This window comes from Portunus trituberculatus, chromosome 46 (assembly GCF_017591435.1).
Source record: "Portunus trituberculatus isolate SZX2019 chromosome 46, ASM1759143v1, whole genome shotgun sequence".
Taxonomy (NCBI): Eukaryota; Metazoa; Arthropoda; class Malacostraca; order Decapoda; family Portunidae; genus Portunus; species Portunus trituberculatus.
Window position 1 is genome coordinate 11,370,535 of NC_059300.1, and position 14,843 is coordinate 11,385,377.

The following is a 14,843-nucleotide window of genomic DNA, read 5'->3' on the forward strand; positions in this document are numbered from 1 at the left end:
ACTGATTGGTGAAGTAACTGATTGATGACTGAATCGCTGACTGATTGGTGAAGTAACTGATTGATAACTAAATCGCTGACTGATTGGCGAAGTGACTGAGTGATGAGTGAGCTGGATGACTGAATGGCTGATGGAGTGATTGGGTGATGACTGAAGGGGTGAGTGATTGGTGAAGTGTCTGAGTGAGGAGTGAGCTATAGGCCGGCATATCTTGTGCTTATTGTTTTTTGTTTTTTTCTCTACTTTGTGACATGACTGTTTCACTATAGTGTCCTAGTAACTGACCTTACTGAGTGACACTGATGGACTGACTGACTGATACACTTGACTGCTTATTTGTGGTGTTGTTTCTACATTTTCTAATTGCTTGACTAATGAAACTTTTCCTTCCGTGTGTGTAATTCATTTTATTTATCTAACTAATATATATAACTATCTTTTCTTTAACCCCTTCAGTACCAGGACACGTTTTCTTATATATTCTGCTTACTATTTCGTGATTTTATACACTTTCAGAAACTTACGTGGGGATTAAAACAGTGAAGATTCCGGCCATTAACACCCTCAGTACTGGGACACAATTTTATCTTAGGATTTGTGAACGATTAGACCATTTTATTGACATTACGAAGGGTTTATGGAGGTCAGAAGAATAATGGCCACAGTCTTCACTATTTTAATCCCCCACATGAGTTTCTGAAGCTGTATAAAAACACCAAATAGTAAGCAGAATGAATATGGAAATGCGTCATGGCACAGAAGTGGTTAATCTTCTGACCTCCATAGACCCTTCCTAAAGTAAATAAAATCGTATAATCACACATAAAACTCAAGATAAAAATGCTTTCCAGTACTGAAGGGGTTAGTCACCGAATAGCTACCAGATGAACTTAATTAATTGCTTGTTGGAACGGTTCTGGAGTCTTGTGGGGAGGACAGAGTACGTAAGGCTGCATCAACTGTTAGGCAAGGCTGTTGTGTAGAGGCGAGTGGACGTGTGGACGGTATATGTGCTGGACTGATCTACTACTAACTGTCTATACTGTTTACTGTCTACCCAACCAGTGACTCAGAAATGTACACGTGAATATAAGAACATTTCAAAACACCAACAGATCTCTGGGTAATAATCAGAGTGTTTGAGTTAACTTTTATTCGTGAGAGTGCCACTGGTCAAAACGATAAAAAATAGAGGAAAAATAAGGCCCGCCACGGTGCCAGTCCTTTAAGAGTCAAATGGATCAGCCAGAAATTAAGGATACGTGTCTTGAAAACTGCCTTGCAGTAACTTTGGAACAAGAGGAAAAATTTGCCGACATAGAAGAGCAAGATGAATTTTTCTTTTATTCTATTATCTTAACTTCATTTATTTATATACAGTATTTATTTATTCATTTTCGAGAGGTTGTTTGTCGCTGTGATATATGTCGATTTGTTTATTCATATTATTTATTTTTTTATTTATTTAATTTATTTATCATTTGTTTATTGATATCATTTATATGTTTATTTATTTATTTTTTTTATTTATTTTTTATTTATTTATTTTTTTTTTTTTTTTTTATTTATTTATTTATTTTTTTTTTTGAGGAGGTTGTTTGTTGCTGTGATGAGTTGTGTAGGTCGAGGCTCAGTGAGGAAGCTGAGGGATGGAGCGGCAGCCTTGCCTGCATGGGCTTTGCAGGGAGGCAGCATGCAATTAGTTCAGTTTAGTTGAATCAGATAACTCTTGGGCTGTCGTTTGTTCACTTATCCGGCCACTACATTACATCTTCAAGAAGTACACGAAAGAATAATCTGTTCCCTGACTAACTGACCGACCGGCCGACTGGATGTCTAGATGTTGTGCTTACCGACTGGCTGACTAAATTAATTGTAATGGCAACTGACGATTATGGTACCAGCTCATGATTGTAGCTGACTGGATGACTTAGCAGATGGCTGAAGGCTTGTTTGACTGGCTGAGTGGCCGCTTGCCTGCATGACTGAATGATCTGTTAGCCGATTGACCAACTGATTAAACCGTTATGTGCCTGAATGACTGGATCTTTGGCGTCTGGTTGACCGGTTGTCTGCATGGCTGGCTGGAGGCTTGCTGACGTCTGGCTGCTGATCGGCTGAAGGTGGCTGGAGGGCGGGAAAGGGCGGCAACCAAAGGCGCTTCAGACAAAACCACGACGCACTTACCCTCCGCAGGGGTGTGTAGTGGCCAGGACCGAGGAGGGGAGCCACACTAGGTGCTTTTTAGTGCTCACCCAAACCCTCTTTCCCTCCTCCTCCTCCTCTTGCTGCTTCCTTCCCCTGTCCCCCGTCCCCCTCCCGCCCCCCAAACACCCGCCGGTCAGGGACGCCTAGCAAGAGAAAGTGACCTGACGGGTGTGTGGTTACCTCAGGCTCCCCTCCTCCTCCACCACCACCACCACAGCGACCTCCTCCTCCACTACCACCACAGCCACCTCCTCCTCCACCATGACCACCGCCACCACCATAAATACAGCAAGAACGAGTGTGATTTACAACATTTAATCCACCGTTTTATCTCATCCACCACCACCATCATTGCTGCCTTTTGTTCATCAGCGCCCTCCGCCTGCTCCTCCACCGACACCACCACCACCACCACCAGCGCTCCGTCATGCGTATAGCTCACAGACTTGGCTGCATATGACCCCGATGTCCGGTGCCATTAGAAACAACCAGTTAATCACCCCAGCTGGCACCTAACACAAGCCGAGCAGCGCCAGGGCTTCCCCGCGACGCCCTGTTTTTATTACTTCAGCGTAGGCTTAATGACAAAGGAGAATGGGAGCCTATGAATATACAGCGGGTAGAGAGGCAGTAATACGATAAAGTTGTATGAGGTAGTTCTGGTTGTGGCCGTCTGGCTCTTGATAAGGATGTTTGTGGCACTTCATTTACATAACCTGGACGCTCCGCGGGTGTGCTGCGCTGTTGCTTGTTTGTCTGTATGTGGAGGTCATTATGATCATGACAGCGACTTGACACGTCTGACAGGAACTTGCGTGCTGACGAAAAGTCATGTTGGGGCGACGGGCGCCATCCTTGCTGACAACAACACCCAAGTGTTGCCGCGCCTTGCACCAGCCGTCGCCGCCGTCACTGGCGCGGTGAGTTGTAGGCCAATGGCCACGAGCTGTGTTCCTCCACCTCCTCCACTCCCATAGTGGCGGCACCACCTCTTAGTCCGCCTTCACCACACCCTTCCTCCCATCTGCCACCGCCACTGTTCTTCCTTCACTGTTGACACATGTGATGAAATGAAGACTTAGGAAACGCCGGCCAGATACGTAATGACATCGCTCATTATATACACACACAATATCGCCTGTGTGTGTGTGTGTGTGTGTGTGTGTGTGTGTGTGTGTGTGTGTATGTGTACAGGTAAATAAACAGACACAAACTGACAGAATTTGAGGTCGTATGTTATCATTGCCGCCACCGCCGCCGCACCGCCGTCCTGGGTGAAAGGAAAGCCTCTGATCGCCGCCGCCCGTGAGTGGAATGTGGTTTTCGCACCGCGGCGCCGCTTTTGGGGTGTCCTCGGCGGCGGCTAGATGGAGGTGGTCATTGGCCCTGCTGCCGCTGCTGCTGTCACTGCTGGCGTCGCTGTTGTCGCTAGTGGTGGTGATGGCGATGCGTGAAACGCCTGGTCAGCGAGGTGGCGGCAGACGTGTGATGACGTCCGTGCATTACGTCAGTACATCGCCTCATGACCGCCAAGGAGGCAAGGATGCCCTCCATCTGCTGCTCCACTTGGCCACCATTAAGTTCTCACTTTCACTCTCACATTGAACACTCCTTCATCCTTTCACCCTCAAAGCCAGGCCTCCACCGGTGGCACGCGCCGGCACACTCCACGGGGTTCCCCTCCGTTGGGCCGCTGCCGCTGCCACCACCGCCGCCACGCTCGTCTCTCTCAGCGGGAAAGAAAGCGGAAGCTCAGGAAGCGAGACATGCTGACCCATTACTCGTCCATATACGGCAGAAGGTCGGGGACGCCGCGGGTCACAGCAGGGATGAGGTTGCGCTGCTTCGCATCTTATGCATGTGAGGGAGATCAAATCCGTTGATGCTCCATATCAGTTCCTTTCCTCAAGTTTTGCATCACGTCCATCCCTCTCTCCATGCTCAACTGACCACAGAGCGCAGACCACCAGCAGCGCGTGGTGGACCAAATTGTTTTCACGAAACTGTTTAGCGAGAGACGGGAGGGTGCGGCGGGACGGTTTGTGACTCCCCCTTCCTTGCTGACCACAACAATGCAATTCAAGACCTTCGCAGGCGAGCACGAGTGTGTACTGTACACGGCGGTGCAACACTTGCGGTTTTATGTGTCCACCGCGGTGTCTGGGGGAGGCTGTGTGTGTGTGTGTGTGTGTGTGTGTGTGTGTGTGTGTGTGTGTGTGTGTGATGCTTTTTTGATAAATTTAGTATTCATGTATCCTGAATGTTTCTCATGCATTCGATAGTCAAAATAAAAATACTCTCGCAAACATATCATGGAACAAAGGAACAAAACAGGAAATAAAAGTCACAGCCTTTATTTAATATAAAAGTATTGACCGTTAAATATCAAATATAAAAGTAACTTATCGTTCGTTACCGATGGCAAGTTGATAACATTAGTATGCGTTTATCAACACAGTCATGCGTACATTACAATATTAAATTATTACGGAATGTTGAGCTCAGACGGGAGACAGAGAACATGCTTATATAAATAAAACAATTTTCACTTTTTAACAGGAAGAGGCCGTGAAGGGTGTCAGATAAGAGTAAAGAGGGCAAGAGAATAGTCACTGGGAGTTGAGGTGTTGCGGAAGAGGCGATTGTCAGGTGTGTGGATGAAGGACAGGTGTACGGGGGACGAGAGTCAGGTGTTTGTGGGGAGAGGTGTATCAGGTGTTGGCGAGGTGTGCATCAGGGTCTCTGGAGGTGAAGAACAGGTGTACCTTCCTGGAGAACTCGGGGCCAACTCTTTTCTCGGAGACGAGCGGCCCTACCCCACGTCGCACCCGCAAGTCAGCCAGCAGGAGCTCCGCCTCGCGCTGGCTACCACACTGACGGTACGCCTAGAAAAAAATAAATAAATAAAAAATGACACGGTACACACTCGCGCGCGCGCAGGCACAAAAAACAAACAAACACAAAAACACCAAACACACACACACACACACACACACACACACTGGGAGGCTGAGTTCGTCCCGGTCTAGTTGGGAAAGGTTTTCACGGATGAGCAAGCAGTTAATGGACGTCCTTAAGCAAGAGGATGGCCTGTGTGGTGTGTGAAAGCTCTCAGCCTAACCCATACATTGGTCATAATGAGTTCTAAGCTTTCTCCAGTCCACCGCCACGACTCCAGCACGTGATCCGCAAGACCGTGTTGAATTACACTTACTCTCGCAAAGGTCACGACGTTCACGTACACTATGTACATAAATGTGCATCAAGACAACGTGCGCGAACCATCACAGTACGGAACACACACACACACACACACACACACACACGTATGGTAGGTCATGTTTGGATCGAACACGTAACTTACTCATTTCATATCTCTCTCTCTCTCTCTTACATAACACACACACACACACACACACACACACACACACACACACCCCTAACAATAACATCATCATCTTTCAAATATCTCCGTGAACAGAAGAAAAGTAAACACACACACACACACACACACACAGTTCTAAGAGAAGCAAGAAGCGCATCGGCCGGGCAACACCCACTGAATGCTGAGCGAGTCTTTGCTTTCCCCCTTACCTTCTTTCTCCCTACCCTTCGTCCCTTTCCTCATTCCCGTTCCTCCCTTCCTCCTCCCGGCCAGCCATGACGCAACACCCGGCGCCGGCTGCCTGTTCGCCTGGCCGGGTCTGCTTGGAATACATTGTCCAACTGATGTTATGAGGAACTGGATAACGCAATCAGTAATACGTAGGTTCATGTACGCAGGTCAGGATTAGAATTTCACTATGGTGCCTGATTTTAGTGACTGCTGTATATTGGTGTTGGCATGAAGATAATGTTTGAGTAATGTAGATGCTCAGACGACGAAGAGATAACATAACGTATATTTTTTTTTCTTTCTTTCTTTCCTCTAGTCAGTGTTGACAACCATTATGAAAGAAGCAAAATTTGTATGACACCATGGCAAACTTTCTCCTGAATAACTGAAAACGTCAATGCTTTACGGCCAGATTGCCTCAGAGGGAACTGTGCGGCGCGTTACGTTCACTTCTAGGTGATGGTAGCGGCGCGGCGGCCCAACCACGCCAGGACAGGAAAGGTGAAATTGAAGGTTACGGAGGCTAACGTTTGACTATTTGAGTTGGAACGACAATGTTTCTTCACAAAAACCATGACGAAAATCATGATGCACTTGATTCTCTCTCTCTCTCTCTCTCTCTCTCTCTCTCTCACCTGCACCAGGGCCTGGGGAGAAGGGTAGCGGCTGGCCACAGCCTGCGCCATCTCCACCCCGACGTTGGTGAATTGCCGCAGTTGTTGCAGCCACAACTTGTACAAACCCACGCCGTTCTTGTCCACCCTCACGCTGTTGGTGCTGCTGCCCTCTGCATACCAGGAAAATAGCGCCTCGCTCTTCTCGCGCCTGGGGGAGGAGCGGTGATCCAGAATTAAGTCTAATGAACGCTCCACGGAAAGGCCCTTTGTTAAAAGTTGCATATACACAGTGACACCAGCCAGCCATTGAGCCACCACGTACCCTATCTCATAAGTAACTACTGGAAACAGATCAAGGTTATGGCTTGTGATTTCCTTGATGTTGAAGTCCTGCCAGCATGATTAGCGCGTGGAAGGGCAAGGGAAAGCAGTTAATACATTACACAATTTGTGGAGTTTCTCCGGTCGTATGTTTACAATGTCCCTTCCAGTTTCCCTTGTTACCATGACCAAAATAGAAGCCTTCAGAACACTCATTTGACTCCACCACAAGGACAAGGTCAAAGGAGATCCTTGCTTCATCACAATTACCAGGAAAAGTATTGGGTGTTGTTGTTTGTCTTCTCAGAGCTGGTGAAAATAATGATCACTTTTTTTTTTCTTGTGTGTGTGTGTGTGTGTGTGTGTGTGTGTGTGTGTTTAATTTACATTTAACCTTTGTTTTTATAGGACATGAGTCAAGCCTGTAGTGTCCCATTTTGTCCATTGGTCAACATACATTTCCCAAGTGCATGAATATTCCTAGCACACACACTCCTCTGGTAAGCAGGTCCATGTCACCAAGTGTCTGCTCACCTGCTTACAAAACTTAATTTTCCGGTATAATTTATCCCTCTTTTTGCTTAACTTATCATAATGTCTCCTTGACCTTTCTCACTGCATTATAGACTTTTTATATATATCATTTCCATTTATGGATACATTTACGAAGGAGTAAAACAACGACTTACTTGTAAGGTGCCTCAGCCACAGCCTTGGCCATCTGCACCACATACAGGGCCACCTTCCCCCCATCAGACACCAATCGGTGGTTAACTCTGCACTCCATCTGAGCCATCACCAAGGCTGTCTCCATATCCACCCTAAGGAAAGGAGGATGGAAAGTGAAAACATACCTGACATACAAGGCATATTTGTGAATTTACTACCACAGTGGATAATATATGTGGAAATTGAACAGTACAAGAAATTATAACTGTTTTCCTGTGACAAGAAGAAAAATAGACACACACACACACACACACACACACACACACACACACACACACACACACACACACAGTCAACACAAATCCATTACCAAACTTTAAAGTCATTGTATTGCTCTCTTCACTTCCCCACATACATGGTTATACCAGACAGCAGCTGCCTTCAGTCTCTTTTCACCTGCAACTATGTACACTGTTCTTGCCATTTCCATTACCTTTAGGAGTTCAGGTTTGTATCACCTTGACTTACTTTCTTCTGTTCATATATAAAGACCCTTGATTCACCACACATTTCATTATCCCTCTTTACTCATTTGTTTGCCAAAGAATGCAGTGGGCAGTTTCACTTTCTACCAAATTTATGGTGCAAGATATATAATTTACACTCCTGAAATATCGTACAAAAATCAGTGACAGCAATTTCACATAACTTCTTTAAAAATTTAACAAAAAAGTAAATAATAATAATAATAATAACAAATAATAAAAAAAAAGAAACAGCATTACCCTCAAAGATAGATCTCATGAAAATCAGAGATCAACAAAAGAAAATACATGAGGCAATTATGAAACTTGTGTCTTGGAGCAGATGTGACAAATGTAATTAGCAGCTTTCCCTTCACAGTGAACATTATTTCTGAACATGAATAGTTGGCAGGTGTTGACATCTGTGAGGACACAACAAAAATAGTGCCTTCCCTCAACTCTCCATTCTTAGTATGATTCACTGCACAACACAGAGTTCTTCACATCACAACAGCCTCCTACACTTGCCAGCATCCAGGAACTAACACTCACTCATGCAGGCCTTGCATTCAATATTCAGTGTCCCTTACCTGCTGATGTTCTGGAAAGACGAACCAGGACTCTTCTTCGCTCCTAACACTGCTGACCGCACCTGCTGTTGTTTAGTATTTTTCTGCTTTCTGGAGACATTTGTTTACTTTTAATAAAGATAGAACTTGATATCTGGCAATACATTATGCATCTATCAGGTCGTTTACTTTATTTAAAAAGAAAATATATTACTAGTTGGGGAGAGAGAGAGAGAGAGAGAGAGAGAGAGAGAGAGAGAGAGAGAGAGAGAGAGAGAGAGAGAGAGAGAGAGAGAGAGAGAGAGAGAGAGAGAGAGAGACAGACAGACAGACAGACAGACAGACAGACAGACAGACAGACAGACAGACAGACAGACAGACAGACAGACAGACAGACAGACAAACAAACAAACAAACAAACAAACAGAGAGAGAGAGAGAGAGAGAGAGAGAGAGAGAGAGTTGCAAATGAAGATTTCTGCCAAGCCCTATCCTTTAAAGAAATCTAAGAAACAAACATCAACTAAGAGATCCATACAAAAAATTGTAGGCATTCACATTGGTATTCCTGAACACTTACTTGAAATATTCTTCCACTCCACAGACCACCAGTGACAGGTGTGGTGTACCAAGGGTTGCCTGCCACTGGCAACACAAGTCACAGAGACCTGCCTCTCCACCCCAACCTTGCATCTGTTGGCCCACAGCAGAGACAAAGTCCTCAATTCTCATCACCACCACTGCTGCTTCATCTGCTTGGCTCTCCTGAAGAAGAATGAATAGTGGTACATAAATGGCAATGTTTGGTGAAAAGTAGTTAAAAGTTTGAAAATAGAGTCCAAGTACAAAGCACTCTGACAAAACAGTCAGTCATTTCTACTATTAAAATACATGTCTATGCAGCATGTCATGGCTTCACACAGACAGCAGCAGGTGCATATAGTGTCTGGTTTATCACACAGTAACACTTGGCTACATTCTCATTTCACTGTAAAGCCTGAACACAGGCATCATATTACTATACTGACTTGGGCCATAATTACCTCAATTTGGCACATAATGCCACTCTGTATTAAAAAGTGAATGCAGTGAGGTTCCTTGGTAATATGATTTAACTTAGCTATTCTGAGTCTCTCCCAACTTTTTTCTTCTGAGTTTGCTTAAAAAACCAAGCCTAACGGACACAGAACTAATCTCCTCACCTTACAATACAAACTCAAAACACATCTTTCTTACCTTGCCAGAAAGTGGATCAGCTCTAAAGAAGGTCACTGAGGCTGCCACTGGGCCATCCACCACTCTGCAGGACACCCCTGCCTCCTGAAGCTGGCTGAGCACAAGGCCGCCTTCCCTGGCCTCTACTAGCCTCCGCTCCAGCTCCACCACCAGCATCTGAGTATGTCAGGCAACAAGTGTTTATCAATGGATTATGCTTGTTTTCTTGCCGAGCTGTTAACATTTTACACTTTTACTCTTGCCACACAAATCAAAGTGCATTGCCTGCCCAGAGCTCTTTATTGAGTTAGACCACACTTCAGTCTACTACTCACCTTGAGACACTCACCAGGCTTCTGGGCACGACTCAAACATTTCTCCCTCTCTCGCCTTGCCTTGGCTGCTTCCTTTTCAAGGGCACGTTTTTGCTTCTCTGCTGCACGCAGTTGTTTTGCTTCCTCACGCCGATGTCTTGCTGCTTCTCGCTCCTCTTTTGATGTTGTTTTCCTGGATTTCTTGACAGCCTAGAAAAATGTGTACAGTTCCTTTCCTTGAGGCTGCAAGATTTTATTAGACTGCTTCACTAATGCATTGTGGGCACTGGTGAATCAAATATTTGTTCAATGCAATGAGTGGTTAACTTTCAGTTATTCTGTATTCTCACATTGTTTACTATTTGGATACCATTTTGATGGACAGTTTGCCCCACCTGCTGTCCTCCTGAGGATTGTGGGAGATAGACCTTATGGAACTGTGGTTCCTCGTCACTGGAACATAAGGCTACAAGTGGCTCCTCGTCACAGAGCGATGATGCTGCAAATGGTTCCTCCTCAATGAGACATGATGCAGCAGGTGGCTCCTCATCACTGAGACATGAAAATGCAGGTGGCTCCTCCTCAATGAGACATGAAGCTGCAAGCGGCCTCTCAATGAGACGTGGAGCTGCAAATGGATCATCATCATTCTTATCATCAAATCAAACATTCTTTTCAGTAAACACCACTTTTTTTTCTTTTCTTATCAATTTAATCATAGCATGTCAACCTTACCACAAAGGTAATACATTATCAAAAAAATACATGGCTAGGCAGATGCAGAAACCACACTAAGATCTACATAGATCATTTTACATTTTTTTTCACAGCCAACTTTGTGCACTTAAATCATCTTCAGGATAAATTCACTGCAACACAAGGCTGACCTTTGCACATGGGAGGAGAAAGATGCTCCTCTGGCTGTTCATCAAGCATCTTGACCACATCCTCTGTGTCACTGCTGAGGGTCAGGTCCACTGGCTCTGGTTCTATTCTCTCCTCAGATTCCCTCCTCTTTAGAGACTTGACTCGCACTCCAAGGTCAGGGAAGCTAGAAAGCAGTATTGAAATGCACAGTAATAGAAAGGTAATAAAATAAAATGCTGTCTATAAGAACAAGCTTATAATATTGTTTATGAAAGCAAGCTGTAGAGAGAGAGAGAATGATGATCATTATCAGCTAGGCAGTGCATATGAGTGAGTACAAGTGTATAATACATAATCTACAGAGGTTATTTTCTTCTTTATTCTATTACTCTTCAAGTTTGGATCATTACACGTATTTGCAGTCTGCATTAAATGTATTTAAAAGAAGAGGCTGGTGATACACAGCCTCCTGTTCCTTAGTATTTCACCTGTCCTCTGAATCTTCATCTGAGGAGGACAATTGATGTACAGTCCTAGTGGCCATGTTCACAGCAATCCTGCCAACACCACTGCACACTTACAGATCCTTTATTATCTCCCAATTGCTCCAGATCTGCTCTTGCTTACCACTGTGATGAAAAGAGAAATGATCATTAACACAAAACTGTAATAATGGCAAAAGCAGAAATTTATGATTCCTCACAAAACAGCTAAAAAAAAAAAACATGAATATTAGCTTCTTAAATTGTGATGAATAGCATTTTCTTGGTAGCATGCAAATTTGAGAATTATGAAATCAGAGTTCAACTTCGCAACCGTTTTAGAGAATGGTAATGAAATTCCCTTTAATATGCTGTTCCTTACAAAACATAGTTTGAATATAATGTTTTACATGACAAAAGTAATGCCTTCCACTTCCATACTTAAAATGAAAGTCTTTCCTAAAGAAATAAATTGAGAACATCTGCTATAACTAAATTTTTCTACATCACACCCAAAAAGTGATGACCCCATCTCTCCATTGACAAAATGTACTGTTTGACTGAATGATGAATGAAAAAATGCTTTGAATCAAAAAGTTTATTTCCTTAATTATATATTACACTTTGCATCCAATACTTACACTCAACCATGAGCTATTAGGCCTTTCATTCTTCTCATTAAGGTGTGTAGAGAGAGAGAGAGAGAGAGAGAGAGAGAGAGAGAGAGAGAGAGAGAGAGAGAGAGAGAGAGAGAGAGAGAGAGAGAAGGAAGAAGGGAATTGTGGTGGTTCTTTCAATTGCTTGCCTCATACCACCATGCAAAATTCTATTAGATTAAAAGTGTTCTTTACATCTCAACCTTACTCTTAAGGTCTTACATCTAGGAAGTGCCTGTCTGTGGAATTATTTGAATTTACATAAGAAAGGTTAATTATACTGATGACTTAGCAATAGTGGAAAGTTTTCCACCAAATTTGACTAGATTTTACATTGTCAAATCAAGACAACACTGAACTTTGATAAAGTAATAAGTCAGTGCAGCAGCTAAATCTAGGGATGTTCAAACCATGCCTTTCCATCAGCTTTTGTCTGCTGTCCCAGCCAAGAAGGCCTCAAGTGTATAGTACTCCTTTAGCATGGCAGGCAAGTCAGCATTGGCATTTAGCACTGTTACAGGACCATATGTTGGAAACCTTTCTTCCAGCAACCACTCCTCATGTCGCTCATGGAGGTCTTGCAAGAGCTGTAGAGGTAGGCCAACCTCTTCAGGGCGGCCTCTTCCCATCACACGGTCATAGCATGACTGTGGGTTTGTCCGCAGATATACCACTAAGTCAGCCTGACAGTCTGTGATGGAAGTCAGTTGTCGATACCAATAACAGGCCACCTGTGGAGCAACAAAGCACTAGAGGATTGGAAAATGACATGTCTTTCTTATAAAGACAATAACATGCTATGAATTTGCATGAGTGATAGATGAAACATTAAAAGCTTAAACATGAGCTGGAAATCAGTAAGATGATATCAAATACCAGTTTAATGTCTGAAAGAGCAGTCAGTGGAACTAAGATGGCAATTTACTTAAATAAGAAAATATGAATGAAAAGATAACCTGCAATTGTGAGATAGTAAAACCAGATAACAGTGTACATCAAGGAATCACATCAAAAAGGAATGTAACCTTAGCAGGTGCAGATCTGGGAGGCAAGACCCAGCACAGTCAGTATGATGCCCCAATGAATGAACTTAAACATTTGTCAACATTCCTTTGAAACCCCTATGGACTTAGACATACAAGTGTTTCATATTCTGGCAAACACTTACCAGGTATTCTGCTTCAGTGATAATTCCACTTCTGTACTGATTTTCCAAGAAGCAGTACCTTGCACTATGGATTGACCTCTCCATCAGCTTCACCTTTGACCCATCAGAGACGCCCTTTCCATGACCGGTGGCAAAAGTTAGTTGAGCATAGGTCTGCAGTAGATGTGCCCACCTACTGGAGTCCTGGTAAGCCATCTGCAGCAGATTGTAGCCCTCAACATCACACCAACTGTCCACGTCCTCCCATGTAATCTCCACATTAGGGAATTGTGAAAAATGTTCCAGTAGGGTTGTCTTCCCGCTGCCGATGTTGCCCTCGATGCATACAGTCAGTCTGGGTCTGTGGAGAGGGTCGCTGCTTGCCTTCTGTCGGCAATGTGACTCTGAGCTGGCTGCCCTGAGTACTTTAGAGTACCTTTGGGCTCTTGAGAAACATCGCCACATTTCACCAAATTACTCACTACTTAGCCTGCTGACTCTTATGGTTATTGTACAATGTTGCTATATATAGCTATCTCTCAGCTGATAATAATCACAGCATCGTCAGTCTGTCACCAGTCAGGTGGATGAGAGGGAGAGAACACTGCTCCTGAACCATCAACCATTCATAAATATACTGCTTTTTAAGATGTAGTTATGAGAAAGATTACTGCCACTCATGTACCCATATGTATACCAGTAATAGCTGTCAATACAGTTATTACTCTGACCTCTTTCTCTCACACGGTGGTTTGAAAGTTTGACGCGCCACCCTGTTTGTTTACTTCCTTCCCCCTCCGAGTCCTCCCAGCAGGCCAGTGTGGTGTGCTAGGTGTTGTGAACTTTACCCTAAATAAACCTTCAACATTACTTGTTTGCTTTAAAATTACCGTTTTGTTAAAAATATATTTATTGAAGATAATTTATATGTGTACATACAAGAAACATTACCATAATATGTACGGTGATGAAATAATATTACCCTGAAATTAAATCATTTTACCCTGAGGGTGCTAGCAGGACAAGTCGTAGTCGAGCACACACCAAGTAGAGCGGCATACCAACTTGAGCCTCAGCGCAACCAGTCTTTTTCAAAAAAAATAATTCCCCAGATTGATGGCTACGCCATTTCCGTCGCAAATGAGAGAGAGAGAGAGAGAGACTACGTGAAGTCCACGTCAATTTAGCGCCTGTTATTATATGTAGGGGGTTCCGCTAAATACGAGAAGTGCGTAAGCTTAAAAAGTTTGAGATCTCAAACTTTTCAAACTTTTCTTCTTTTTCTTTGGACCTGTGCCGCTTTAAACCGCTTCATAGGTCTCTCTCCTTCTATCACTGTCTACAAAACTGTTTTCATATTATCCAGCTTTCAACTAAAAATATTTTCATGTGGCTTACTAATGCATGATTATTGACTTTGTCTCCAGTTAGTCCTAGTAATGTTTTGATCCCTCTGTCTTCCCCCTCTTTTCTCTCCTCCCATTCTTCTCTACCTAAAATATTTGTTACTTGGGTGTCAAGAGCTTTTCTTTGTTTTCTGTATTTGTCGCATTCTACTATAAAATGTTCCATACTTTCTTTTTCTTCCCCGCACATATCACATTGTTGTTCATCCGGATTTCTGTTTCTACCATTTACC

At 43.8% G+C, this 14,843-nt stretch overlaps 2 protein-coding genes and 1 long non-coding RNA gene across 4 annotated transcripts; 1 reads left to right on the forward strand and 2 right to left on the reverse strand.

The window, feature by feature from the left end:
* Positions 1-4,546: 4,546 nt before the first annotated feature.
* LOC123520291 (crossover junction endonuclease EME1-like) lies at positions 4,547-14,053 on the reverse strand. Of its 2 annotated transcripts, none has more exons than XM_045282468.1 (11): positions 13,936-14,053; positions 11,408-11,548; positions 10,940-11,103; positions 10,448-10,680; positions 10,074-10,262; positions 9,760-9,915; positions 9,104-9,288; positions 8,546-8,635; positions 7,452-7,583; positions 6,460-6,649; positions 4,547-5,093 (listed from the first exon to the last, which is right to left on the reverse strand). In XM_045282468.1, the coding sequence occupies exons 2-11, from the start codon at positions 11,461-11,463 to the stop codon at positions 4,920-4,922; spliced, it is 1,569 nt and encodes a 522-aa protein (XP_045138403.1). In that variant the 5' UTR covers positions 11,464-11,548; positions 13,936-14,053; the 3' UTR covers positions 4,547-4,919. The 2 variants fall into 2 exon arrangements, with proteins under 2 accessions (XP_045138403.1, XP_045138404.1); XM_045282469.1 differs by having other exon boundaries at positions 13,949-14,019.
* LOC123520293 lies at positions 6,769-10,571 on the forward strand. Its single transcript, XR_006679221.1, has 4 exons — positions 6,769-7,040; positions 9,128-9,308; positions 9,768-9,919; positions 10,438-10,571. It is a non-coding gene; the product is annotated as an uncharacterized LOC123520293 (long non-coding RNA).
* Positions 11,985-13,950, reverse strand: LOC123520292 (thymidine kinase 2, mitochondrial-like). Its single transcript, XM_045282470.1, has 2 exons — positions 13,226-13,950; positions 11,985-12,788 (listed from the first exon to the last, which is right to left on the reverse strand). Exons 1-2 carry the CDS (start codon positions 13,667-13,669, stop codon positions 12,480-12,482), a joined length of 753 nt encoding a protein of 250 aa, XP_045138405.1. The 5' UTR covers positions 13,670-13,950; the 3' UTR covers positions 11,985-12,479.
* Positions 14,054-14,843: the final 790 nt, after the last annotated feature.